Source organism: Populus euphratica, unplaced genomic scaffold (assembly GCF_000495115.2).
Source record: "Populus euphratica unplaced genomic scaffold, PopEup_1.0 scaffold29.1, whole genome shotgun sequence".
NCBI classification, from domain to species: Eukaryota; Viridiplantae; Streptophyta; class Magnoliopsida; order Malpighiales; family Salicaceae; genus Populus; species Populus euphratica.
The window spans coordinates 358,847-386,146 of NW_011499888.1; the positions used below are offsets into that span (position 1 = coordinate 358,847).

A 27,300-nucleotide genomic window follows, 5' to 3' on the forward strand; every position below is an offset into this window, starting at 1 on the left:
AATTACATTTAATTTGAGCTGTTTGTCCTGTGGTTGCGAACGAAGTTCCTACAACGCCTAGGTTATGGGCATCGACACGAGATTTAAATACGATATTAAATACAATAGTAGTCTATATATATGGATATTGACAACAACATCGATGTCCAAAACATATGCATAGACCTACCTCTTTTAGAAATGAAGAAGCACTATAGAAAGAACAGAAAAGGAGTGAAATAGTTATGAAAATACTTACAATTCGGAATTTAATGTAAAAGGAGTGAAATAGTTATGAAAATACTTACAATTCGGAATTTAATGTAAAAGGAGTGAAATAGTTATGAAAATACTTACAATTCGGAATTTAATGTAAAAGGAGTGAAATAGTTATGAAAATACTTACAATTCGGAATTTAATGTATATATATATTAACTTGATCCAAGAAAATGTAATGATGTCTTATGAAAATGTAATGATGTCTTATGGTTTGTTCGGTTAAATTAATTTAAATTAATACAAAAAAATATGAACATAAAAAAAATTAAAATTTTATTAATTTGTTTATTCTAAAGTGTTTGAATTAACTTAAATATAAAAAATATATATATATAGATTAAATTAAAAATATTATTATATCCTTAATAAATAAAACAAAAATAAATGTATAATTTAACATGTTTCACACCCCTTGATTATGTGTTCTTTTTCATGTAATAACAAGTATTCTTTTTTTTTTCTTTTTTTTGGTACTAGGATATTCTCCGGCCAATTCAAGACTAAGAGATTAATCTCCTTTGTGGTATCGTCGAGTACTTTAAAGCGAGTTTCACTACCAGTGAGGATTCAAAACGTGTTCGCCTCACACAAAAGGACTAGCCCCTTGCTGCTAGACCCAACCCCATCATTGCTACTACAAGAATTACTTGTTAAATAAATTTTATGGTCAAGATTGTGATTTGCAACAGTCGTCATACAAATTATTATAGGAAACTAGCCAAAGTTCATGAACATGGTTTAATCTTTTCGTCACTAAATTAACAACACTAATTAAAGAAAATGGAAAAGTGAGGGAAAAAAACAGAATAAGATGAGGTAAAATTGAAAAATTGAAAATCATCATAGATAAGAGTTAACGATGCCGATGTATAATTGAATGTATGTTATAGAAGACAGTAGTTTTAATGGCATGAAAAGGACGGCCATGTGGAAGTCAATTACAACCCATAACTTAGATTACATTTTAGGAAAACTTGCAGATCAACATGGAAGCTTTCTTTTTACTACTTCTGTACCAGGTCTCGTGTATGGTGTTTTGTGTCTCCTCCTCCACTCTCGGTGAAAAGTACTGAGATTAAATACATGTCCATATATGTACACTTGATGAATAACTCAATATTTAATAGATTTATGCAAATCTTGTTGAACTTGACTAAACAATTGATGTTGTTACCTGTATATATGCGTTATAGGGAAAAGGTTAAAAAATTGAAGAGATTTGCTCTCTTTTTTTTGGGTCAATTTCATATCCCGTCTCTAAAGAGTTTTCTACCATGCGAGCAAATCCTGACATTTCATCCGCATATAATTCTAATAAATATATAAATTATAAGGAATAATTTAACTGATCAGGTTTTAAGTTTATTTTTTAAAAGTTATTAGTTTGAATTTTACAAATTTTAGAGTAAATAAAGGCTTACATGGGCCTATAAAATTAATTAAGATATGTGCAAATTAATCTGGATACCTATTTTAATAAAAAAAATTATATATATAATATCATGCATAAATTATTTAGACAAATAATTAATAATTGAATTTGATTATTAATAAATGAAATATGGATAAATCTTCCATGGAAAATGTCATAACCCAATTCTGGGTTATTCTCTAAAATCCACTTTTTAAAAAATAAAAATAAAAAAATAAAATAAAGGCTGGCAATGTGGGAAAAACTGATCTAGAAAGATTAGGCAAAAATAAAGCTGCAATTTTGGGAGGAATTTCAAGGTCTAATTGTACCCTATTATGCCCAAAAATAGAAAAATACAAATTCAAATGTCAAATTAAATTATTATTGGACAAATTTGCATAAAAATTAAGTCCAATAACATAATTAAATTTTTAATAGGCCAATTTGATTTAATCATGGGCCAAATTAAAATTTAATTATGCTTAAGAATTAATTTAGGTCCAAATGAAGGATTTAATTAAGTGCAAGGACTTAATTATACTTTAAATGGGTCAAATTAATTTTATTTGGGGCTTAATTGGTGAAAAAATTAAGTTTGGGAGTCTAATTTGGGTTTAATTGAGAAGATTGGACTTTTAAGAAACCAAATTTAATTTTTACCAAGTTAATTAAGTCAAATCAGGGGTCAAATTGAAAACATTGAGAGTTTAATGGTCAATTTGGAATGAAATGGCATGAATCTTAGACTAAGGACTATAATGAAAAAGGCGCGTAAAAAATGGGTTACTGTTCATCGTCTTCCCCGAAAAGCTGCCCGAGTAGCAACGTTCCAGACGCATTTTAGGCCTCGTTTGGCCACCAAATCCGACAACGCGTGCACCGACATGTTCACCTACAACCCCTCTAGCCTCGTGAATTGTTCGGTCGGGTTTATAAGATTAAAAAAGGCTCAGTTGGTCGGCCTAAAGTGGCCACCTTGGGCAGCCTGCAGCCTGAGATTTGTTAAATTTGGCAATTCGAGGTGCACACTTTGAGCCAACAGCCTGGATTCCTCGAGTCGAATCAAGGGCTGAAAATTTTTCCCCATTGAAGACGAGATTACCCTCTTTCCATGCCTATAATTAGGAGCAAATTTTATTCTCAGAAAGGGGATAAAATCGAACCTAAAGTTGGCTGAAAATCAACTTTTCTGCCCATTTTTCCTGCAACCAGCCTCTCTTTTTCCTTCTTCCGCTAGCCTCCACAGCTGCAGCCACCAGCCACGCCGTCGTCCTCCACCAGACCGCCAGCTCTCCAACGCCAGGTAAACCTCCTTGCTTGATTCTCTTCTCCGATCACCCCTACCTGTTGTGGCTGCTGCATGCAAATTCTGCATGCAGCAGCTAATTAATTAGCTAATGGGCTGGGCCAATTACGACCCAGCCCACATGACTGGGTGACACGACGAAAAGATTGATGTCTTCTCCCAAGTGCAGGAGTGTCGAAGTAATAAATAACCCGGCAAGACCGGGGTCGAACCACAGGGAGGTTATTTGTACAAATTATAAATAACAATAATAAAACAACAATAACAACAACAACAATAGTAATAATAATAATAATAATAATAATAATAATAATAATAATAATAATAATAGCAGTAGTAGTAGTAATAATAATAATAATAATAATAATAAAGAAAGAGAAGAAGAAGAAGATGATGATGATGAGAACTTAGAGATGAAATATTAATGTAAGGATTAAGCAATAATAATAACAAATGTCAAGGTTAGAGGTTCCACTAATGGTATATCAAACAAGTATAGTATAAACTCTTATTATTGAATTGGAAACCACACACAAAGGAGGTTCCAATCATATTATATATTGTTAACATGATTACATTAGTCATCTTATTCAATTAATGCTAATACTTGTAAATCTCGTCAAGCATTCATGATTATAACTTATGTTAACAACAAATCAAGTTCCTTTCATAGCTCAGGTGTCGGTTATACCATATATTATGGGTTATGAAAGTGCCAAGCATTTGTTGTACCAAGTGTTATACAACATAAATCAAGATTAGTCATTTAACAAGCAAAGTATTAAAGAGTGAACAAGATAACAAATATAAAACATGTTAGTATCAAACATTAAAGTCCATATTAAGTTTACATTATACTTATTCTCACACCATTAGTGTAACCTTTTCACCTTGACATGACTAACTTAGCTAGACATAATGAAAGAAAGCAAAATAGATAAACAAAATAAGAACATAAAAGTTAACTAAGTAAAGGAAAAGAAATGAAAGGCATAAACTTAATATTAATGAAAGCAAAGCATAAACATTACAAAAAATACAAAGAGAGAAAGGAAGAGCATGATCTTGATCTGGAAAACCAAGATGCCTAAATACATGGCAAATGCCTCCTTTTATAGGCCAAAATTGGGAACTATTGATTTGATGACTAATTGATAAGTGGGTGGCCAACTTTTGACTTGGTGACAATCCCTATCTTCTCTTGTCTGCCCAAAACGTCATTGATAACGTCAAAATTGGAGCCAGGTGCAAACATGAAAGTTGTAGGCAATTGTCTCAGCTTTCTTGTGTAAAAACTTCAGCTCATTTGGACTTCTAGAACTCCAGATATGGCCAAAATACCGAACAGTGCTCGGGTTGGAAGACAGATTCGGGCTTCTTTGTTGTTGCTACAATTTGGACTTGATAATGGCCTTTTTAGATCTTGGGCTCCATATGAAAGTTGTAGGCCTATGTCTTACCTTTCCATCCATATAAATTGGACCTAAATCTGAGATATATAGCTCTAGATATGACCCAATTACCGAACAGTGTTCCGGTTTGGATTGCACCGACATCTCTTTTCTAAGTTTGGCCATCTCTTTATCCTTGCAATTTAAGTTCTTCAAGTCATCAATCAATCATTTCATTTATGTGATAGGCCTGCATTAAAAATAGACATTTACCACAAATTATAGGTATCTTATATTATTAGATATATTATTATAAAACATATTTTAGTTAAGGAGTTATTGATACTTCAAGTGCAAAATGATGATATAAAACCATGATAAAAATGCACTTTTAAGTACTAATCATTGGGCCCAGCCCGGCCCAAACCAAACATCTTGGGCCAACATTGGCCCACCCATTTTGGGTCGATTTTGACCCACTTTTCATGGGTTGAGCCCGGCCCAGCCCACATGTTTTAATATTATATTATATTATATTAATATTAAAAAAACAAAACAATTCAAACAAAATTTAAAAAATTATTTCAAAAAATTTGAGATTTTCTTAAATATTTTTATACAAAGTTTGCTTAATATTGGGTTGTATACTTACATGCTAAGATACAAGTCCGGTATTAAAATACCCGATTTTCACTAAACTGTTAAAAAAAATAAAAAAATAAAAAAAATTTAAAAATCATTCCAAAATTTTTTGTGATTTTCTTAAATATTTTTCTACCAAGTTTGCTCAACATTGGGTTATATACTTACATTGTAAGATACAAGTCCAGTATTAAAATGCCTGGTTTTCTCTGAAATATTCAAAAAAATAAAAAAAAAAATAAAAAATATTTATTTGCATACGACCAAATCCTAAAGAATTTTTCAAGCATGTTTCAAAATAAAAAAAATTACATCTTTTTCACGATTTAAAAATCCAAAAAATGGATATCATAACTAGTTTATGATTATTCGTTAAATTCTGGCCAAAATATCAAAAACCATTTTTTCCTTTTCTTAACCTCTTTTTTAGGATTAAGATGCAGACTTTAATATTTGTGGGGTGTAAAATTACACAATAAAATACACCCTCAGGGATTAAAGATACAAGTGTAAATAAAGGCAATTTTAAAATTTAGACTTTTGAATAGTTAGGATTTAACCCAAAGAGGTAGAGATTCCTTCATGAAAGGAGATCTACCTTGAACCTTTGAAAAGACCAATGAATAGAAACTTGACCTAGAAAAACAATCAAACAAATAATGCAGCTTACCTAAGGTAGAGTGCACTAGGGGTGATGCGTCTTCCCCTTGCACAACTAGTCCCTTACTCAGACTCTCGCAGACCATAGGTTCCTAGTAACCATAATACTAAGTGGCGACTTGAAAGAACCAAACAAAACACAAATAATAATAAAAAAATCGCTAGTCGATGCCGCGCGGATTTTCCGACGTACGACAGAAAACTTGGTGATGCTAGTATTAGGGTACTTTTCAAGATTATAAGGGTGAATTACAGTAATTAAAGCATTAGAACTTTCATCTACTAGGAAAAAATGTACAAGAATGTACAGGGAAAATAATTATAATTAAATTAGATTCTTCCAATGTGATCAACTAGATGATTAAAGACTTTAATAGATCATGGAAATTCCATGTGGTTTTTCATCTTTGCATTTAGATTTGTTTTCAGGTTTGAGACTGGTAAAGTATTCACACATTTTAAGGGAGGATAATAATATGGCATATGCCCTTTCAAAACAAGGTGTTACTATAAATTGTGAATTGGTGGCTTGGTTTTAATAGTTCTTTCTTTAGATTGCTTATATAAATGTTATAATCACTATGGAGATTTTCATGTTTCTAGCTTTTTTGAAACTCAAGCTGATATTTTGACTTTATTAGTTACTTTATTCATTACTGAGAAAAAACAAAATTCATGACATAAAGAAGTAGACTGTTGATAGTTTATAAGAGATAGGATTAGGCATAAGATGGATATCCAAGTACAATACTCGACCAATACTGCATGGTTAATGCTTCCTTTGGCTTGGTCTTTTTGACTTATGATGTGATTGTTTTCATGTGTGTTTATGGGCTATGGTTTGTGCGTTTCTTAAGCTTTATTACTTTTACTTATATATATAAAAAAGATAGTTAATTAATAAACTATTTATTCTTTTATAAGCAAATTGAAATTTATATAACAACATAAGGCATATTTTGTTAGAATGTAAAAGGAACTAATTGATACTTCTTGCCCTTTACAATTATAAAAGAGATATAAAAATATGAATTTTAGATGGTAAAGGCTATTACACTCTTTAGTTGTGTTTTACTATTCTTTATACACTTTTTTACTCGAGTTTAAAGACATACAATGTGAACATTTTGAAAGGTGTTTCTCTCCAAAAATTAAGTTTTTACCATGGTTAACTATGCACAATAAATTATGCATTCACTTTTTTTTTAATTAAAAGAAAAATTATCATAATATAGGAAGATATATATATATATATATATATATCCATTTTATATTTATGGAGTTTTCTTTTAATAAGCAATATAGGTAAAGCCAAAGGTGGCAAAAAATAGGGATTGTAGTGGTCATCATATGAAACAGATCTAAAAAATAAAAATATTCAAAGAAAACAAAGTCAAAAGAATCAAAACCCAGATCTCTAGCTCTCGCAATTTCTTTCCAAGAAAACCAGTAACAATTTGTTTCATTTATGTTTGAATTGTATGCCATTAGCTTTATGCAACCTATAACTTTGATGATGTATCTAATGTTCATTCCAACCCAACTAAAAGTGAGACTAGTAACAAGTAGATACAATACAGAGACTATATCTGAATTAAAGATTTTTATAGCCATATCATAAACTCTTCTACTTTATGAACTTCATGTTTAGTAATAACATCCACATAGTGATTACCCTCCTTTTTTTTTATAAGTAAAAGCTTACAATGTGAGCTTTCAATCAATCTGTCACCCAAAAGTAAAAAAAAATCCAAACATTAAAATATTCCATCAATTGCACAATACCAATAATTAATATTTTGACGTCTCTATCAGTAAATAATGAAAACTAGAATACCACAAATAAGATCCAACCATCTATCATAACACTTCAAATGATCAAACCTTTCATAGATGAATTCATTACCACATCAATCCCACCAAAAAATCTTAAATCAACGGAAGCTCTTTAATTCTATTCACCCCTTGTTTCGCAAAGGAATCAACCATTAAGTTTTCTTCTCGAAGGGTATGATAGAAGGAAATATTACCCAATACATAAGAAAATCAAGAAGATTTAATGAATAGATCATGGAATTTTCAAGGTCTAAAACAAGGCTTATTCATCCAATTTATCATAGAAGTTAAGTCAGATTCTACTAAGAAATTTTGTACTTCTAAGTTAAAAACTACAAATCATTGACAATGATTGATTAATGAAAAGTTTCAATGAAAGGTATGACAAATAATCTTCTATGGAATAATATGGTTTATTTGGCATACTAGGAATGAATTCATTTTTGAAGTAATCATCCTAGAATGGGAATATATATATATATAGTATGTTTATCTTAGTCTCGACTTGCAATCTTGAGTAACGGTACTCTTAGCAAGGCGTTCAATACCAAATAAGGTCTAAAACAAGTGTTCCTCTTTCTTCTTTATTGTTTGACTTAGATGTTCAAGGTTTGTCATTTTTATTCTAGAGAGCTTCCTCCATTGCATATTTTAAAGGCATCGAGTATAGTTATGGAGATTATACTAGTCTCCTACAATATGAAAATGATATTTAAATTTTTATTCCTAATTGCTATAATTACTTATTGCATGTAAATAGGATTTTAAGGTGGTTTGATTTATGTTTTGGCAAAAGGTGAATTTTGCTGAGAGTTACTAGTAAGGATAAACTTGGATGATGAAGATTGCTAAGTTTTTTTATAGATGAGACTCTTTACCATTAAGATATCTTGGTTTACCACTTGGATCAAATCCTAGATGTATATTTACTTGAAAGTCTATCATTTCAAATATTCATAAATGATTAGGGTTATGGAAATAAAGAATGTTAAGTTTAGTGATAAAATCTATTTGATATATAAAGACCATTCTATCTCTATTGCATATATATTGTATGCCTATCTTTATCATGCCAAATGGTGTAATAAAATTAATTAATTCCATCCAAAAAAGATTTACATGGAGTGGTTCCTTGGACACTAGAAAAATAAACAAAGTTTTTTAGAGTCAAATAATGAAGGAAAAGGACTAGGGAGGTCTAGGTTGTAACTTTTTACAAGGCAAGAATAAGGCTTTCTGTTTAAATAGTTGTGGAGGCTTCAGGATCAGAATTTTAATGGGTAACAAGAGTTGGTTATTAAATAATACAGTCCATGTTTTGAGAATGGTCTTCCAGTTTTTTCCTTTTTCTTATCAAATATATGGCAAGGTATTTACTCAACTATTAATTCCAATGATGAATTTCAACTTACAATAAATAGTGTTATTTAGTTTAAAGTTAGGGATGAGAGGAATATTCATTTTTGGTCATATCAATGGCTCTATCAATGTATTCTGAAAGAAAAGTATTCTTAATTATATTATTTGTTAGGTAATCAAGACTTAACAATTGCTGATGTTTTAAGTAAAACTTGTGGTACCATAAATCTCAATTGGATTAGATGTTTGTGAGATTCTAAGCTTCTCATCTTAAGTCATCTCATGATTGATCTTGAGGGGATAGTCTTGACTCATAATGTTGATGATGCCCAACACTAGGTAACTAACAAGTCTGGAACATACACAGTCAGGTTTGGAAGTTTAATTCATGACTAAGTAATATTTATTGGTTTGTTTCCACTTTTTTTTATATTCGAAAGGTCTTGTTCCTCCAAAGATTGAAGTCTTCATATGGTTCGTATTATATGATAGTATTTGTAATAGAGATGTGTTGGTTCGTAGAAATTTACTTGTTTATGAGAATGCTTCTCATTCTTTATGGAATGCTTATCTGAATATTTCGAATAATATTTTCTAATATTGTATGGGGTCTTGGAAATTTTAGTGTAAATTTGTTGAATGATTAGGATTTGAACAATGCATGCCATATACCATTGATCAAGCTTTATTTTAATAGAAGTTTTTGTTCAAAAAAAATTTCAAAGTCGGGCATTCCTTATGTTTTCCTACAATATGTGTTAGGAAATCTGATTGTGTTGAAATAATCTTATATTTCAGGATAAATTCTCAAACTGGTCAGTAAATTTTCAACTTGTTTTACATCACTTGGTATTATGATTGAAGACTAACAAACTTCAATTATAAATAAATGAATTTGTATAAAGGCTCAAAAGATATTTTAATAAGGTCCAATTAGATGATATTTACTTCCATTTTATTTTTATTTACTTTGTTTTGAACTCTTTTTTACTAGTGTCATTAAAAATGATGCTAGCTTTTATATTAATTCATATTACCTCAATCATCATTAAAAAAAAAAAACTTGTTATGCCATTATAATTATTGTTGTATCTTTTCTTTGTTATGCTAGATTTCCATCTACTAGATGACCAACTTAAGCTAATTCTTTGATATTCAAAAAAAAAAATTAATAGAAAATAAAATTTTGAAGATAAATTGATAAGCCATATAAAATTCAAGGGAAATTAACCTTTTTTAATTAATTAATTTTTTTTTATCCTTGCTCATGTTGCTTGTTTTACACATTGATTTAAATGTAATTAGCTTATTTGTTCCATTAATCAGTTAAAAGAAAGTTATGTGTTAAGAGTAAGTAAACATTCTATTGCACAATATAGGATTATAACAATAACTATTTATGATCCCATTTGTTTTTTTTTTTAATTATAGCAATTAGTGATTTGTTTGTACTTAATTTTTCATCTTGTTGTACCAATTAAGTGATCAAAATAGAATAAGTTTAAAAGAGATCATGATGCTACAATATTCACTACCAGAAATTCATTAAATAGCAACGAATTTACCGATGGAATATTTATGTCGGTAATTTAAGGTCGAAATTACCAACGACCACTATTCTGTCCATAATTCAGGCGGTAATTACCAATAAAAATTTTCTTTTGGTAGTTACCAACTGAATTACAGACAAAAATGTTTTCATCGTAAAAAAAAAGGTCGTTGGCATGGAGATTTTGGCGGGTTATTTTTTCAGATGAAATCACCAACGGATTAAAAAAGATAGCCCATACAATGACCACGATTTATATTGCCGATGAATTCACTAACGGATTTGAAATGGCAGATTCATACGATGATGTGTCAATTGTTTCATCAGAATCATCAATGGTTTCCCCGACAAATTGTTCATCGGTCTGGACGGATAGGGGTTTCCAAGGCTAGAACGATGTTGCGCTTTAGAGGGATTTCAAACCGATATACATCCCGGAAGATGCATGGCTGCACTATATTGAGCACGTGACGTCTAAGTGGTTCACACGACGCTCATAGTCTGGTGTTGGCAACCAGAATCGGCCAATTCATGGCGAGGTGACAATGCACACTAATAGCTCTGTTCTGTTTGCTGCATATGCAAAACAGATGGTAAAATTAATTTAAATGAAATATATCGTTAAATTTAGTTGTTGTTAATATATATTTTTTTATTATAGGCTATGTCTCTTGGACGTGAGCTGAGCTTAATGGAGCTGTTTGTGGAGACGCGCGTGCGGAGTCAAGACCGCTAGAAGGGGGTGCAATAGTTTGTTGATAACCGTGCTTAACATTTCATGGTATTTTTATTCAATCATTTTAGTTTGTAAGTTATTATGTTTATTGAATTGAATATAATGATTACTTTTTTATTTTATTTTCAGGAGACCTATAATAATCGGTTGAGGGAGAGATACAGGGAAGATATTTTGAACCATCTAGAATTTGATTCGGATTTGTGGATGGTGGTTGGCTCCTCGGGTGGACCCGATAAAAATCGGGTTTACGAGCTCTCCAACACTACGGCCAACAACTTGCGGTCGACCCGTAGTGTTTCAACTGTTGGGAGCGCCTAATCAATATCGAGCTCCAAATCTAAGGAGTTTGAGGCCTTACAGCAACACACGACTCAGCTCACTGAGAAATACGACCACCTATCAGTGGAGTACACATAACTCAGCGCAACTCAAAGCATCTCAAACACAACAAAAAGCGGAGTATGAACAACAAAAAGCGGCTTATGAACAACTTCGCGTAATGGTTATGAATAAGGCAAATAGTGGAACATGTGTGCCTAATCCTTTTTTGCCGTATAACCACCAGCCTCCTTCAGGATCTCCTCCTCCTCCTCCAGCTCTACCTTTATATTAATTTGTAATAAATATTATTTACCTTTAAAACTTCATTTAATATTTTTTTGAAATATATTCAGTTTATATTATTTAACTTTGTTTTTTTTGTTTAATATAAATTTTATTTGCATAATTGGTTTGTATTACAATTAATTTATATAGTTTTATATTATATATCCTAAATAATTTTTTAAAAATAAATTTAGAAAAAAAAACAATTATCAAGGATTTTACTAACAGATTCATTCGATCGATATTTTAAACACTCACCGACCGACTTACCGACGGAATTACTCTATCGACATTTAACAGTAGCTGCCACACTTACCGATGAATTTACAGATGGATACATTCGGTTGGTATTTCATACACTAACCGACAGCTTTACCGACGATTAGCATCAGTCGGTAAATCACGATATCACCGACGGAATACAAATCCATCGGTATATTTCAAGCAGGAATTTTTTTTTGGTTTTTTTGTTTTGTTGACTGATATAGTGATGGAATATTGAATTACTGATGAAAGGAAATCTGATGGACATAATCTGTCGGTGATGATATCGGTAAAAAAATCACCAATGAAGTTCTAATCACACATCGATGGAATTTGTTCGTCGGTAAAACTGTGAAATCTTATAGTGATTGTGTACTAGACTTCTAATTTACATGGCTAATTATGTTCATATGTTACCTAACAAAAAGTTTGTGAACAAGGAAAGTCTTGGCTAGGTAGGTAAAATTAGAGTGAGACTAACATGCATGCGAGAGTTAATGGTAGCAACAAGGAATGCCGTTTCAGACTGAAGCGATGCAGGAATTGATGTCATATATATCATTGTAAAATCGAAATATGAAGTGGTAGATACATAGTATAAAGAGTTTATGTTGATGACTGCAATGTTTTATGCTTCCAAAAGTTATGATTTGGAAAGGAATGGCTAGACAATGGTGGTTTTGGCGTGGATTGGTAGTGTGAGAGAGGCTGGTTCAGTTTGGAAGGGGGCTATCACAGTGTAATTTAGGTTTGGTGGCATGGTGGAGATGGAGGGGCCTATCACAGTGTGCTGTTGTTACATGGGCCTTCGTGGTCGTCGGTTAATTTGCTGTGAATGTGGTAATGGCGTGGCTGTTGCCAGTGAGAGGCTGGTCTTGGATAAGGGGGGGAGGAAAAACTGCTTTGTTCGGTGAAGATAAAGGAGATGGGTTGTATTTCGGCTGGACAAAAGGGCAACTGTGGTAGTGCAAGAGGGCTCGGCGGTAGTGAAACCGTTAGGGGAGATGGAGGAGAAAGGTAGATGGGTCGCTAGGACTTTTTATTTATTTTTTTTTAGCTCAGTAACAGTTTATTTCTGGCCTTTTTTATGTCTTTTTTTATAATGTTCTTTAGGTGTTTAATCTGTTTGTCTCTTTTCCTTGGACTTCAATTTATAATGAAGAAAATCTATTAAAATGACCTATAATATAAATGCGTGGTTGTTTTACTGTATATATTTTTACTATTCCTCTTTTTACAGTTTACGGATTGTAATAGTTTTACGGATTGTAATAGTGATTTAAAAAAAAAAATTAATCCTTGAAGTTTGTTTTAGCATAATTAAATCCAAATTAAAGCCTTATTTAATTTTTTTTTTGTGGTTGAAGATTGAATTGAAAATCAAAAAACTAAAATGTAAAACAAGAATAACATGAAGGGTGTGTTCAAATTTATTTGTAAAATATATTTTTATCCTTTATATGTTTTTGTTATAAGGTGATCAATCCTTTGGTTTTTTTTAACAATTGCATTTAATATTAAATTTTATTTTTATCGTCCTTTTGTTTTTAGTGGATAAGAAAAGAAAAGAATGAATTCAGCCTAAAAAAATATTATGTTTTCAATTCCAACTACAAAAACATTAAGTATTTATTTTAAATGGTTTCATATAATGAACAAAGTTTGATTTTGATGATTTTTTTACTTTAAAAGTGCTAAAAAGCCGTATTAAAATTACCTATAAAATAAATGCTCGGTTGTTTTTACTGCATATATTTTTACTATTCCTTCTTCCACATTACACCGCCATTGCAACAAGATCATGCTTTTTAAGGTTTTTATGGTTGAATCTGATGAGATTAAAGAGCTATAAAAAGCAAGAGGAGGAGGAGGAGGAAGTCGATTCTAAAGGCAATGAACGATAGAGGCAACAATGTTCGGAGCAAAAACGAAAATGCATCACCATTTCAAAACGATACTAGAAAAATAAACAGAGTTCTTTGCTCTCTCTTCAAACCACTAATGGTGTACTGGATGATTATGCTTCTAATCAACGGTCAAAAGCCAATCTTAAACCATTGGTAGACAAGAGGACATTTTTTATTAAGATATATAAATAAAATACCTAATATTGATACTCAAAATATATAAATATCTCAAGCATAGACATGTGAGTATATTGCTTGTGACAAATTAATGATTTGTTATTTGGATGAAAACTGACAATATTATATATTTAATTATTACAAAGTTGGATGCCATTGATTTTGCTAAAATCCTAAGTACACTTGGAAGATTTTATGGTCGGGCCTTTCAAAAGATATTTCATGTGAGTATATATATATTTTAAAATTTATTTTTTATATTAATATGTATATTAAAATGATTTAAAAATATAAAATTTTTAATTCTCTTCAAAAATATTTTTGAAACACAAGAACAAATATACACTCTAGTGTGCTTGCTAATGTGGTTGCATTTAAAAAATATTTTTTATTTAAAAATATATTAAAATAATATTTTTTTAAAATTTTATTTATTTTTAACATCAACGCATCATAATTATCAAAAAAAAAAAACATCTTAATATTCTTTTAGATAAAATCACTTTGAAAATCATGTTGTTAAAAAACAAAAAACAATCTTTTTACTCTTTGTAAAGAACTTAAAAGTCATATTAGTTTAAAGTAATTTATTTTCTTTTTTTTTTAATTATGTTCTAGAGATTAATGTCCTAATTAAGAGCTTCCAGTTAGAATTGGACTCGTAGATGGGTTATTATTTTTTATATATATAGAATATATAATTAAAAAAGGTCTTAAAATTAGTATATAAAAAAAAATTTCTTCATTAATTATATTTTTTCGGCCTGCCTTCGTATCACAATTTCAAGGAGAAACAAACATGGACCAAGGTCAAATTTCAATGTAAATGTCAAGGTTTCCTATTTGATTTAAACATATATAATTGTTTTGAAGCTCAATTTGAACAATCAATGTGGGCTCCATGACTTGTCATTTAATTGAACCTCATGGTTTGTTGCTTTTTTGAACTTTGTATTTTAATTTAAATGCAATGGTGTTGCCCGAGACACAAACAATATTTCTTTGTAATTTAATGGGTTATTAGTTTATGTTTGTTTGAAATGATGTAATTTTAATTATATAGAATGATATGTATTGTTCCGCGTTACGTTACGATTATAGGTCGGTCTAAATTTTTTTAATGTAGATAAATAATATTTAAATGATAATAATTTGAAATAAATCAAGTTGAATTTATTAAAATACAATTTACAATATAAAACCGAAACAACTAAAAAAAAAGTAAAACAAAAATTATAAAGTTTAAGATCTATTAATCTGATATCAAAGATAAAAAAATAAAAAAAATAAAAAAATATAATATCAAAAAAATAAATTTAAATCAACTCAGCTTAAATTGATAAATTTATAACCAATTATATAAAATTAAAATAAAAAAATCAAAAGAAATATCTAGTAAAAAAAATCTTTATAAAATACCCAAGTTAACTCTAGTTAATTTCATCACCCCGCTTATTGCTTATTAATTTATGTTTATTTTAACTGATTTAGTTTTAATTTTATGCAGAGCTCACTCAAACCATGCATGCAAGCATGGTGCATATGTAACACAAGCTTGTCGAGAGAAAACAAGGGCCAAAAAGATCAAATTAATCTCGTTCAATTCGTCGATCGATCATGAAAATGTTAACTACCATTCATTATGTTTGCGTGTAAATTTACAGGCGTTTACTTGTTCATCATGGTTTCTCCATCGTTGTCATATAAGAGGACCACCCCTTCCTTACTTTTGGTGAGCTTTGGATGCTGAAATAGTCGGTTTACATGCATTTATACCTATCTAGTTAGTGGTGTTTATAATTGTACCCAGATATGGTATTAGTTTCCGTAGCAAGGTAGAATTGTTTGTGTAGAATCTTCTTCTACAAATAGCATCCCGCTCTGTGGTCCAAATGCTAAGTCATTTCCTGCAGGTGAAGCTTTACGCACAACCACCCCCTCACACACACAGTTAATTACATGGCACGGGTGTGAAGATTTCTTTTTTCTTATGATAGATTTAGTTTCTGCGTAAGAAAACGGTTGGTTCTTGTTATGTTGAGTTAGAACGGTTGGTTCTTGCTATGTTGAGTTAGAGTGTATCAGTAGTTGGGGGGTTAGCATAATTAGCAGTTAATGGGACAAAGGAATGGCTTCAGACGACTTATTAGACGCAACAGCATAAATAGGGAGTCAACTGCTACCACCATAGGTGGAGTACAGAGGCTGCTTAGGCCACAACTCATACCATGTAGAGATTCGAAGGCCGAAAATCTAGTTATGCTTTGATCAGGGCATTGGTGTATTCTATCTTCCTCAAGCTCTTCATAGACAGCAGTGATTCTAGCAGAACATATACAGCACTGTAGTCGTAGGCGTCTCTGTTTAAATACTCGAAGAGACTTTCGCTTCAAATCAAAGATTAGGGACTAGAATGGAAGAGGTTCGAAGTTTAAGGGTGTTAAGGGTAGCGAAGCGAGCGCTTTAAGAAGTTCAGAACAACTTGAGCAGAGAGGATTGCCAACTTTGCCAATCAGTTACCGTCGACACATTTACATCCAGATTGTATATATCATCAGAGGTGAAATGTTAGTTAAACCAGATTGAAAGGTTGTGAGAAGAATCATTTAGAGTTCCTAGTGGATTGAGTTGCATATTAAGTAATAAATAGGAGGTCAGATTAATAGTTGAACTACAAATTAAGGTAGAACGCTTTGACAGAGAAAGAACATGGTTAAGAAATGGAATGTGAAATGTCTAGTCAAACAAAGAAGACAAAGAAGAAGCTTCTGAGCTCGCACAGTGGCCAAACTTGCTCTTGCACGCATGGTCAACATAGGCACCTCAAGGAATTTTTCAAAGATTTTAGTCGTTTTGTTAGCTGCAACCGCTGAAACAAGGCCCCCTCAGGTTATATATATATATATATTAAGTTGCATTATTCTTTTGCAGTGCATAGAAACACGCAGTATTTTCAATAGTCAAGGTTGTTGTGAGAACGGCCTTGATGCAGAACCTGTCAATCGTATCGATCTGGTTCCAATCCAAATTCAACTTAATTAATTGAATTTCAGAAACGACATACACAAGATTATGCAATCTGTGACGGAGGAGCGATTCTAACTGGCATCATGCATTTTCGCCGGAGTTTTACTGGGACGAATCAAATCTTGGGAATGAATCCAAAGGTCTATCACCTTTTCGGCCAGAAGATCTGGCCTTTTCAAGCTACAATAGCACCCACCCTTCACTAATATAATAGATTGCTCCACCCATTATATACATGTCAATGCACCATTTCCATTTCTTGTTTTTCTTTTTTGAATTAATAGAGAAGTGAACGATCCAGAATGGGCTTGAAGGAAGAATGTTCGTAAGAAGAACACAACATTATCAGAACCCTACGAGTACGTCAGATCTGTAAGCATCCATAAAATAAAGTTCAGGGGAGAACCGCTGCCGACCGAGGCGACAAGACTTAAAATCTCCGCTTTAAATAAACCATTAAAAGGGTGTTTCTTGGTTTTTTTTATCAGAATTTGAAAACAAAATGTTTTTAATTAATTTTTTTAATGTTTTTGGATTATTTCATCTGATGATATTAAAGATAAATTTTTTTTAAAAAAAAATATTATTTTAATATATTTTTAAATAAAAAAATATTTAAAAGATAATTATGTTTGCTTTCTATCTTGTCAAGAAATAAAGGCCATCTCCAAGGAAAAATTTAAAAGAAAAATATAAAAGAAAATCCAAAAGAAAAAGGTCAATTTTGGCTTTCACCTCCCATTGAGCTCAAAGAGGCGAGCTATATACAGAAGTAGTCAAAAACAACATTTCAGGTTGAAATGGTATTCCAATATATGGGTTAGAAAAGCCAAAAATTTATTTAATATATTTTTATACAAAAAAAAAATTATGATTGAAATTGTATTAATTAGTTACAATTAATAAATAATTATATCAATATCAAATATACTATAATATAATTAGTTTTTTGAAATAGCCTTTTTTCTATTAAAATGCATATATAAAAAAAAATATACACTATATTTATACTGTTTAAAAAGCTATATTACCAATTTAGCTCTTCTAAATAGCTTCTCTGCCAACATCCATTCCAGCTAACTGGATCTACACTCTAACCCTCATCTATGAATGAAGCTGTCAAGACAAACTTGCTTCGACATGCTAAATTTTGTATAGCAGTACTGGGCAGATAGTCACTTTTTAGGCTGACAAGTGATCTGGATAATGAACCCTATCTTTAAAAAGGAAAATCATTTGCCTCAAAACAAGACGACATAAGGGTAAAGCATTCGCCATCACAACTCATCCAAACGAAGTTTTAAGGAAAAACATTTGCCTCAGAACACGAGAAACCTTGCATCATCTTGCATCTATGAAATGTATGAAATTTATTAAAAATATGACTACTAAAAGCCCAGCATCATCTTGCAGGTATTTTCTCCAATTGCATTTTTGATTATATAATTACACCTCTGTGAGTTCACTATTTTCAGGGCTGGCCACTGGATTTTCATGTTGTTACAAGGTGACTTACTAATGGGAAGCAACTACAAGATGAAGACCATTTACAAAAAGAAAAGGGCAAGGTGGAGAACAAAATAAAATCACATAAACAAAGCACTTGGAAGGGGAAATGCTAAACCACTTTAGCTGAATCAAAACTGTTTGATTTGCAAAAAGGAAAAAGTAATTCCATGGACTTTAAGATTGCCTATTAGCATAATCGGTATATATGACCTACAGTATAATACACAACAGGGAAAAGTTATGCACCACCAGACTAAAATTTTCCCGAACCTGTAATTATAAGATAACAAATTGTATAAGAGATCAAAGTTGCGATGCACACCTCGACTAGATACAGTCAAAGCACCAAAATAAGAAAGTGATCTCAATCCCTGATGCCAAGCTCAACCTCAAGCTCATCATCATCTTCGAAAAGCTTTAGAAGACGGGCATGCTGCTCTTCCCTCTTCTTCTTTTGCCAAATCTTAAACAATAACATGGTAAATCCAATTATCGCCACGACACTGAGACAGGCTATTACCACCTTAATTCCCACTGAGCTTTTTGAATGCCTCTCAGGTTTATTTGTATCTTTAGGATTCGCCGGGTCACTCGCTAAACCTTGAAACAGAAAACAAAAGTTTGAAACCCATCTTTAATAGTGAAATAAATGTTGCCTGAATTGATTAAATACAACAGAAAACTCAAAATCAAGGTTCGTCACGCTTTAAGACAGCAAAAACTACACAAATAGAATCATGAGAATTACATCTTACGCAATTAAATTTCAGGTCACAAATTGATAAATACAAGAAGAAAATTCGGGCCTTGAAACCATTGAACAAATATTATTCCTAAGAAATTGATTTTGTTAGCTACCCATTAGAGCTTAGATCCAAAATTCTCTAAGTTTCTTGAAAGTGGGAAAAAAATGAACTAACCACAACTAAAATTCATTATTTAGCATCTGTCTGTTTTCCTTCCTTAGTTTTCCCAGAAACCAAACAGATAGATTATCGAAAATTCAACAATTCAACAAGAAACAGAAACTAAAAACTAAAGAATCACAGAAATCCTAAAATTCCAAAGAGTGGGTATCGCATGTATCAAGTCAATACAAGTAAATCAAGAACGAAAATGAAAAACAAAATGGAGGTACCTGAAAGAAGATGCAGGGAAATTGACAAGAAGAAAATAACAAAAATCTGTAGAGATCCAAACCCACAACAACTCCCCATTTCTTTCCTTTGTAAAATTAAGATTGTTGTGATAGAGAGGGGGAGAGAGAGAGACAGTAGCAGCAGTTTGGTCGAAAGTTGAAAGAATGAATACTTGCGTTAGTTGTGGGAGACCTTTTATTACAATTTACACGTCTCTGGCATGCGACTGCTCTGATGCTTCCAGTTCTGTGCTCACCTGAGCCTCACGTGACCAGTCATTGATTTTATTTTGTTGTTATTTTTATTTTTAGTTTTAGTTTTTATTTTTTTAATATTTAATTAATTAATTTAATGGATCAGATTATCATGTGAGTTCCAATGGTCTCCAGCCATCGAGCAAAAGAATATCATATAACAAAAAAAAGTTAAAATGGAAGGTGAAAACAATGTAGTTATAGATTTATTTTATTATTTATTGTGATTGTATAATTATTTTTTTATTCTTAAAAAAAACCTAAAATCTTAGCGTGTTTCTTGGTTTTATATGCTAAACAATAATATAAATTATATATTAAGATATTATTTAAAAATTTAATTTTTTTAATTAAAATAGTTAATTAACATCATAAAAATATTCACATTATAGGTTTGCTAAGCTTGATTTAGAAATATATGTCGATAGAATCTTCAAACAATTCAACTCTTTGGAAATCAAGTTGTACCGATGGGATAGAAGAGAAGACCAATGCCCTTGATTGTTCGTGAAGAATGAGTGAAGAAATCAAATTAACAATAATGAAAACATGTGCATGGCGTCCTTATAGTCCTGCGGAATGCCAAGCTTTATTCTTGGAATTATGGAGTATTAATTTTGTGTTTATAAGAGATTATTTTTGTGTTTTAAAAATATTATTGAAAAAAATTAAATTTTTTTATTTTTTTATTAATTTTAAATTAATATATTTTTATTGTTTTCATATCATTTTGATGTGCTGATGTTAAAAATAATTTTTAAAAATTAAAAAAATATAATTGGCATATATTTTGACACGAAAAGTTATTTGAAAAGCAACCGCCATCACATATTTAAACAAGCCCTTAAAGTATTTGAAAATAAAAAAATTAAAATTGCAAATTTGTTCATTTAATATTTAATATTTTTTCAACAATTCATTCTTCAAAACTAAATTAATTAAGAGTGAATTTTCTTAATTGAATTTAAATATAGAATTTTATGAGTAACAAGTTTTTGGTGATTAAACCAGGTTTTATGAGGTTCACATAGGTTTTTTTAAGTTGGTTTTTTCTTATTGTTTTATTATTTTTTAAAATGTTTTGCTTTGTTATTTTTTATGATATGTTTTTTATTGGGTTAGCTCCGGGTTCATGATTATAATCATCGGTCTCAAAGGTTAGTATGGATTTTTTTTAATTTATTTATTTTAATTTTATCCATATAAGATTATCATAATTTTATGCATATTATCACAAGGTTTTCAAACTCACTTGATTTGATAGGGCTTTAAAAAGAAAGAACTTGCTTCTTCTTTTTTTTTCATTATAGTTCCACTTTTCAATATTAGATTATTTAATAATCTAAATAGGTTTAAGTTCGAGGTTTTTTATTTTTTTTATTATTTTTTTCTAGTTTATTTATTATTGCAGTGTTTTTTATATTATTTTGATTACCAATTAAAGTAATAACTCATGAGTTGGATTTCTTTTATCCTAGCATTGTTTTTAAACACCGAAAGCCCAAGGCACAGTGCACAAAACAAATTTCGTTAATAAAAAACTAAAAAGAGTGGTGTTTTTCTTATATATCATCTCATAAAATACTATTTATTTTGATAATTTTTTTTATTTTATGTATTTTTTTAAAATTCATTATTTGACATTTCATTTATTGTAGATTGGGCTTTATAATTTATTATGGTTTGCTTTCTATATGGTTAGCCCATTTTTATAATTTTTGTCACGAGTTTGACAAATTAATATGATTAACTAGAGTTTTTTTTTTTGTTTTTTTTTTATTGATCAACATTGAGTTAATTAAGAATTAAATTTCATGATTTATTTTGGCTTTTCTTTATGAAATTATCTCAATCTCATAACTTAAATTGCAATTTGAAGGTTTGGCTACGTAACCCGATTGAGTCAATTTTTTTTTGTCTTTTTTAATTTATAGTTTTTCAATTTTATCCTTCAACTTCTGGTTGATTATGAGTTTGCCTTTATAATTTATTTTGGTTTTTTTTATTAAGTTATTTTAATCTTAGGGTCTGAGTTGTGATTTGCGGATTTGGTTGATTAATCTGATTGACTCAAGTTTTATATTTTTTTAATTGGTAATTTTTCAATTTCATCTTTTAAGTTTGAGTTGATTAGAAATTAGGTTTCATGATTTATTTTAAATACTTTTTATGAAGTTATCCCGGTTTTATTACTTGAGTCATGTGGTTTGCTGGTTAATTCAAGTCGTTTTATTATGTCATGTTTTTATACTGATTTTTTTTAATTTCATCTTTCATCAATGAATTTATTAAAAATTAATCTTTATAATCTTTTTAAAATTTCTTTATATGAGGTTATATAGTTTTATAACTCATAATAGGTTAACATGAGTTGATTCAAGTTATTTTTTTTTTGTTTATTTTCTAAAAAATTATTATGATCCCATTATATGAATTATGAATTTAATAAATTAACTCAAGTTATTTTTTTTATTTTTTAAACTTTTTTTTTTCAAAACTAAATCATACTTAAACTTCATAATTTATTTTATTTAGAATTATCAATCTCATAATCCAAGTTAAAAATTTAACAAATTAACTCAAAATTAATACAAATCAATCTGATATATTTTTTTAAAATATTTTTTAAATAAAAAAATTAATTTCTTCATTCTTCAACACTAAGTTGAAAGAAAAGATCTAATAAGTTAACCTAAATTAATATAAATCAATCCAATATATTTTTATTTCAATGTTTTTTTAGAAATATTTTCTTGAATCTTTACAACTTAAACTATATTTTTACTGATATTCAATTTATCTTTAAATCTATCCAATCAATCAAGTCAAATCAAATCAATGTTTTTTTAGAAATATTTTCTTGAAATGTTCAATTTATCTTTAAATCTATCCAACCAATCAAGTCAAATCAAGTAAACCTTTACATAATTTAAAAGTTTTTTTTTTCACTAAAAAATATTATCCACACCTTAATATTTCTTTTAGATGTTTAAAAAAATTAATCTTAACCAAAAACGTAGGGATATCTCAATTATTCCAGACTATCATCACAACGTTGCTATTGGTGTCACAAAAACCACTGCAAACAGAAATTGAAGACCAAAGACAGAATTTAGAAAAGTTTAAACAGCAATTTGGGAGAACCCTGAGCATTGTAACTAACAGAGCAGGCAGAAACTTGATCACTTGAAGCATTTGGCATCCAATAGAGGCTCCCCCTCAAAAGGCTCATAATCTTCAATCATCTGACTGGCTCGCTCCTTCTGTTCTTCATCTGTGATGTCAACCTTCTTCCACTCGTAAAGCTCCATGTCATAACACTCGTCGATCACAAACTGGGGAATCTCTTGTCCACGGAAGAGCCACAGCCCCTTCACCTTGAATGGTGGTCCTGAGCCAATCACCAGCATCTTCCCAAAAGCATACTTACGAGCCAAGTCCATTCTCTGAAGGAAACCTCCTACCTTGTTTAATGTCACAAATGACACTGTATTCTCATCATTGTACTTGTAATCACAAAACCAAAGGGAATAGCCCTCGGGATCATACATTTCCCAAAATCCTGCAAACAAAGGCAATAACAAATCTTATTACCTAGAAAGTCCACTAAAAGAACCTGAGTTTCCTATTTTGAAAGAAGGATGATTTTTTTTTCCTTTTACAATGAAAAAGCAATCACAAAAACTTAATTTATGAGCTTCTTTTCTTCCCGGGAAATTACAAAACCAACAAAGGGATTTTTAGGGGTTTTGTTATAACTTAATCACGAGGAAGCTACCCAATCTGAAAATAAAAACAGGAGAACACCAACCCATGAACTGGAAATGACTCAGAAGAAAGCTAGATGGGATTTAATTAGGGAAAAAAAACCCCCATTTAGGTATGTAATTTATGGAGGAAAACAGAAGCATGAGCAAGTAGTAAACATGAAAGATCTAAGGTAACTCTAAAGTGCATGCAATCATTAGCCAAACATTAACAGTCTTAATTTCTCATTTATCACAAGAGAGAATCATTAGCCAAACTGTGTATCTGCAATCATCAAATAGTTTAACTACTAACAGGCAGAAACACAGGCGAATTCAAAGGGCCAAGAATAGTCCTAGATTTTAATGAAATCTATATTGTGTGAACAAACTTAATAATCATACTCACAAAAAGAAAGGGGAAAAAAGTACCTTTAATTGCAACCTCACGAAAGTTGGTCTTTGTGTTAGAATAAAGCCTCTTCCATTCATCAAGGATCATCTTACTAGGCGGCAAAAGATCAAGGGGATTCTTAGGCTTGGGCTTGGGCGCCTCTTCTGCTTCACCAGCCTCTTCTGCTTTAGGCTTTGCTGATTCTTTCTTGGTTTCCTTCTTTGGCTCCTCCTTAGCCTTAGGAATTGCAGGTTCCTTAGGTTTTGCAGGTTCCTTTTGTTGTGAAGGTTTTTGCACAGGAGGAACAGATTCTGTTTGTTTCACATCACCCAATATCTTGCGGAAATTTGGCTGATTAACCATAGTCCAGAAGTATCTCTCAACATGGGGAAATTCTGAAGTGAAGGTTTTTGTCAAAAGACGGCTAAATCCCAAAGTCAGGTTACAGGTCAAAATGATATCAGCCAATGTCAAAGAATGTCCAACCAGATAAGTGCTGGTGGAAAGATGGGTGTTCAAAGCTGTGAGTGCTCTCTTCAATGCAGCAATTGCAGCTTCCTCGGCCTTAGGTAGAGTAAAAGTAAAATACAAGAATAATGAACCAATTGCTGCCAGTATATATAAATATATTCCAAATAACAATATTCAACTCTAGTTCCATAGAGAAGAAGAATTTGACTAACCGGAGGAAGGTATACAGAAAAACCAATTCTTGGTATGAACCAGCGCAAAATATTGGCATCAATCTCCAATGTTGCAAAATCAATCCATTGCTCAATGCGAGCCTGCAAAGCCCAGTTTAGAGAGCAATTTTGGGAAAAAATAAAGGTCTATTAGAATGGACAGCATGCCAAACACTTCTTGAGTATGAACATCACCAAACCTAGAATCACTTACATATTCCATCAATGAAGAGCCATAGAGGGGATTATCAGCCTTCAGGCGAGTAACTGCACCAAGAAGTAGCTGACAACTGAGAACATATCATACTGCTGCAGTAAATAAACAGAGAGAATATAATTTTTTATTATGCCTCACCATAGCGTGCAATAGCATTACTCTCAAATATGGGACCATCTGGAGTTTCCAACACAGGAACCTACAAACAAAACAACCTTATATGTAAAAATGAACACAACAATCATGGCACGCCTTAAATAATTTCTGATAGTACACAACAAACCTTTCCAATGGGGTTCATCTTAAGAAACTCTGGTGTCTTATTTGACACACCCATCTCAAAATTCTTGACCAGTTCAACTTGGACACCACTATACTCAGCAGCAATGAGTGTCTTTAAAGCATTTTTGTTTGTGCTGCCCGCATGTAATACCTTGAAGCAAATAAACAAGAATGTTTGAGATTCAGAAACAGATCTATTATAGAATTTTTAAGGAATGACAATTTCAAACACCTCAAACTGTTCCATGTGCTTTGGTCAAATAAATCACAGCGCCACCAACCAGTTAACCATAACAAAAACATCATTGCTAAAGTCCAAGAAAAAAAGAATAGTCTAATCTTGTCAGCATGAAGCATGTGTTGGAAAACGGGTCTAAGCCCCTTCTAAATACAAAGTCTCAAACTTCATTACATTAGGCCAAAAACCCCACTTTGCATTTCCAACTTAGCACTCCATAAATCAACAAAGGAAAGACACTAGTCATATGCACACATGAATAGGCATGCCGTGACAAAGCCAACCAAAAACATCCAGACCTACTGTAAACATTACCTAAGAAATTAAAATCCAACAATTTGAATAAAATAAATAAATACCAACGTCAAAAAGTCCATTTCCAAATCTAGATTGAAAAAGAAACACAAAAAGGGTCAATCCAGAAATTAACAGCAAGTTGATCATCTGAATTTCAACATTTTCATTTCAAGAACTTTTCAAAGGATAATACTAAAGATAACCATCTAGTTCTTACATCCGGTGCAGCAAAAATAAACGCAATCCCTCATTTTCACCAATTTCCACACCCTTAGTTCATGTAGACATACGAAATGCATTATCCATATTCCATATACATCCTAGCTTCAATTGGATATATAATGGTAACTAATCATGATAACACACCATCTACAAGTCATCGACTTTACCATCAACTATACCACACAATAAATAAACATTAATAAATTCAAGTGTGATTTTCCTTTCCTTTCCATTCCTCGCTGTTTTTCTCAATTTTCAATGCAAGACAACCTGATCAGTACAACAGATCTAAACACTAGACTAAATAAAAAACAAACTAAATCCCAGAAAGTAAAAATGATCATTACTTACCAGAGCCATGACTCAACAGAAGATTGTTCAGTTGCTCCAGAAAGATCAGATTAGCAATACAAAGCTGGGAAAACAAACCCAAAAAAAAACATTAAGTTTGATCTGCAATGAAGAGTGGTAGTTACCTTCTGTAAGAATAAAGTCCAGCTCTTGTGGAGATAAGCAGAGAGTAAAGGTGAGGTGAAGAGGGGTAAGGCTCAGACAACCAGGCAAGAAAGCTTGGGTTTAAGAAGTTAGCAGTAGGGTTGGAACTGTGACGTGAGCGTGGTGTGCGGGTCCTAATCTTTAAGACCAGCTCAAGGCCGGGTTATAAATTGGACGGGTCAATACCAGGATTGCAGTCCATGCTATGTTTTGGGTTTGATTAAAAAAAAACATAAAAAGAAACAGAGCGCAACTAACATTTTTTTAGCATAAAAAAAAAATGCTCAAATTTGAAATTGATTGTTGAGTTTAAATATAATTTAAATAATTAATAAAAATATAATTTAATTAAAATAATTTAATTTATCATTTAGATTATGAGATTATGATAATTTTATATAAAATAAATTATAAAATTTAATTTTTAATTAAATAAATATTAAAAGATAAAATTTAAAAAAATAATTAAAAAAATAACTCAAGTCAATTTGACTTAACATCTAAATTTATAACTCGGATCATGTGATCATATAACCTTATAAAAAATAAATTAAAATAAATTATAAAATATAATTGTCAATTCAAGAAAAAATTAAAAAAAAAAACATAAAAAAACCAAAACCAACCTAAGTCAACCCAACTCATGATTCAAGTTATTAAAGCAAAATAACTTTTTAAAAAATAAATT

The 27,300-nt window shown here is 30.9% G+C and overlaps 2 protein-coding genes across 4 annotated transcripts; both read right to left on the reverse strand.

The window, feature by feature from the left end:
* Positions 1–18,705: 18,705 nt before the first annotated feature.
* LOC105130650 (uncharacterized) lies at positions 18,706–19,977 on the reverse strand. Its single transcript, XM_011033238.1, has 2 exons — positions 19,784–19,977; positions 18,706–19,245 (listed from the first exon to the last, which is right to left on the reverse strand). Exons 1-2 carry the CDS (start codon positions 19,860–19,862, stop codon positions 19,010–19,012), a joined length of 315 nt encoding a protein of 104 aa, XP_011031540.1. The 5' UTR covers positions 19,863–19,977; the 3' UTR covers positions 18,706–19,009.
* A 3,065-nt stretch (positions 19,978–23,042) lies between these two features.
* LOC105130651 (elongation factor 1-gamma-like) lies at positions 23,043–26,743 on the reverse strand. 3 transcript variants are annotated; one of them, XM_011033241.1, is made up of 8 exons: positions 26,594–26,743; positions 26,469–26,527; positions 25,362–25,511; positions 25,217–25,277; positions 25,076–25,128; positions 24,862–24,963; positions 24,217–24,742; positions 23,043–23,600 (listed from the first exon to the last, which is right to left on the reverse strand). In XM_011033241.1, exons 2-8 carry the CDS (start codon positions 26,475–26,477, stop codon positions 23,221–23,223), a joined length of 1,281 nt encoding a protein of 426 aa, XP_011031543.1. In that variant the 5' UTR covers positions 26,478–26,527; positions 26,594–26,743; the 3' UTR covers positions 23,043–23,220. The 3 variants fall into 3 exon arrangements, with proteins under 3 accessions (XP_011031543.1, XP_011031542.1, XP_011031541.1); XM_011033240.1 differs by having other exon boundaries at positions 26,469–26,532; positions 26,594–26,742; XM_011033239.1 differs by having other exon boundaries at positions 26,469–26,742.
* Between the last annotated feature and the right edge of the window lie 557 nt (positions 26,744–27,300).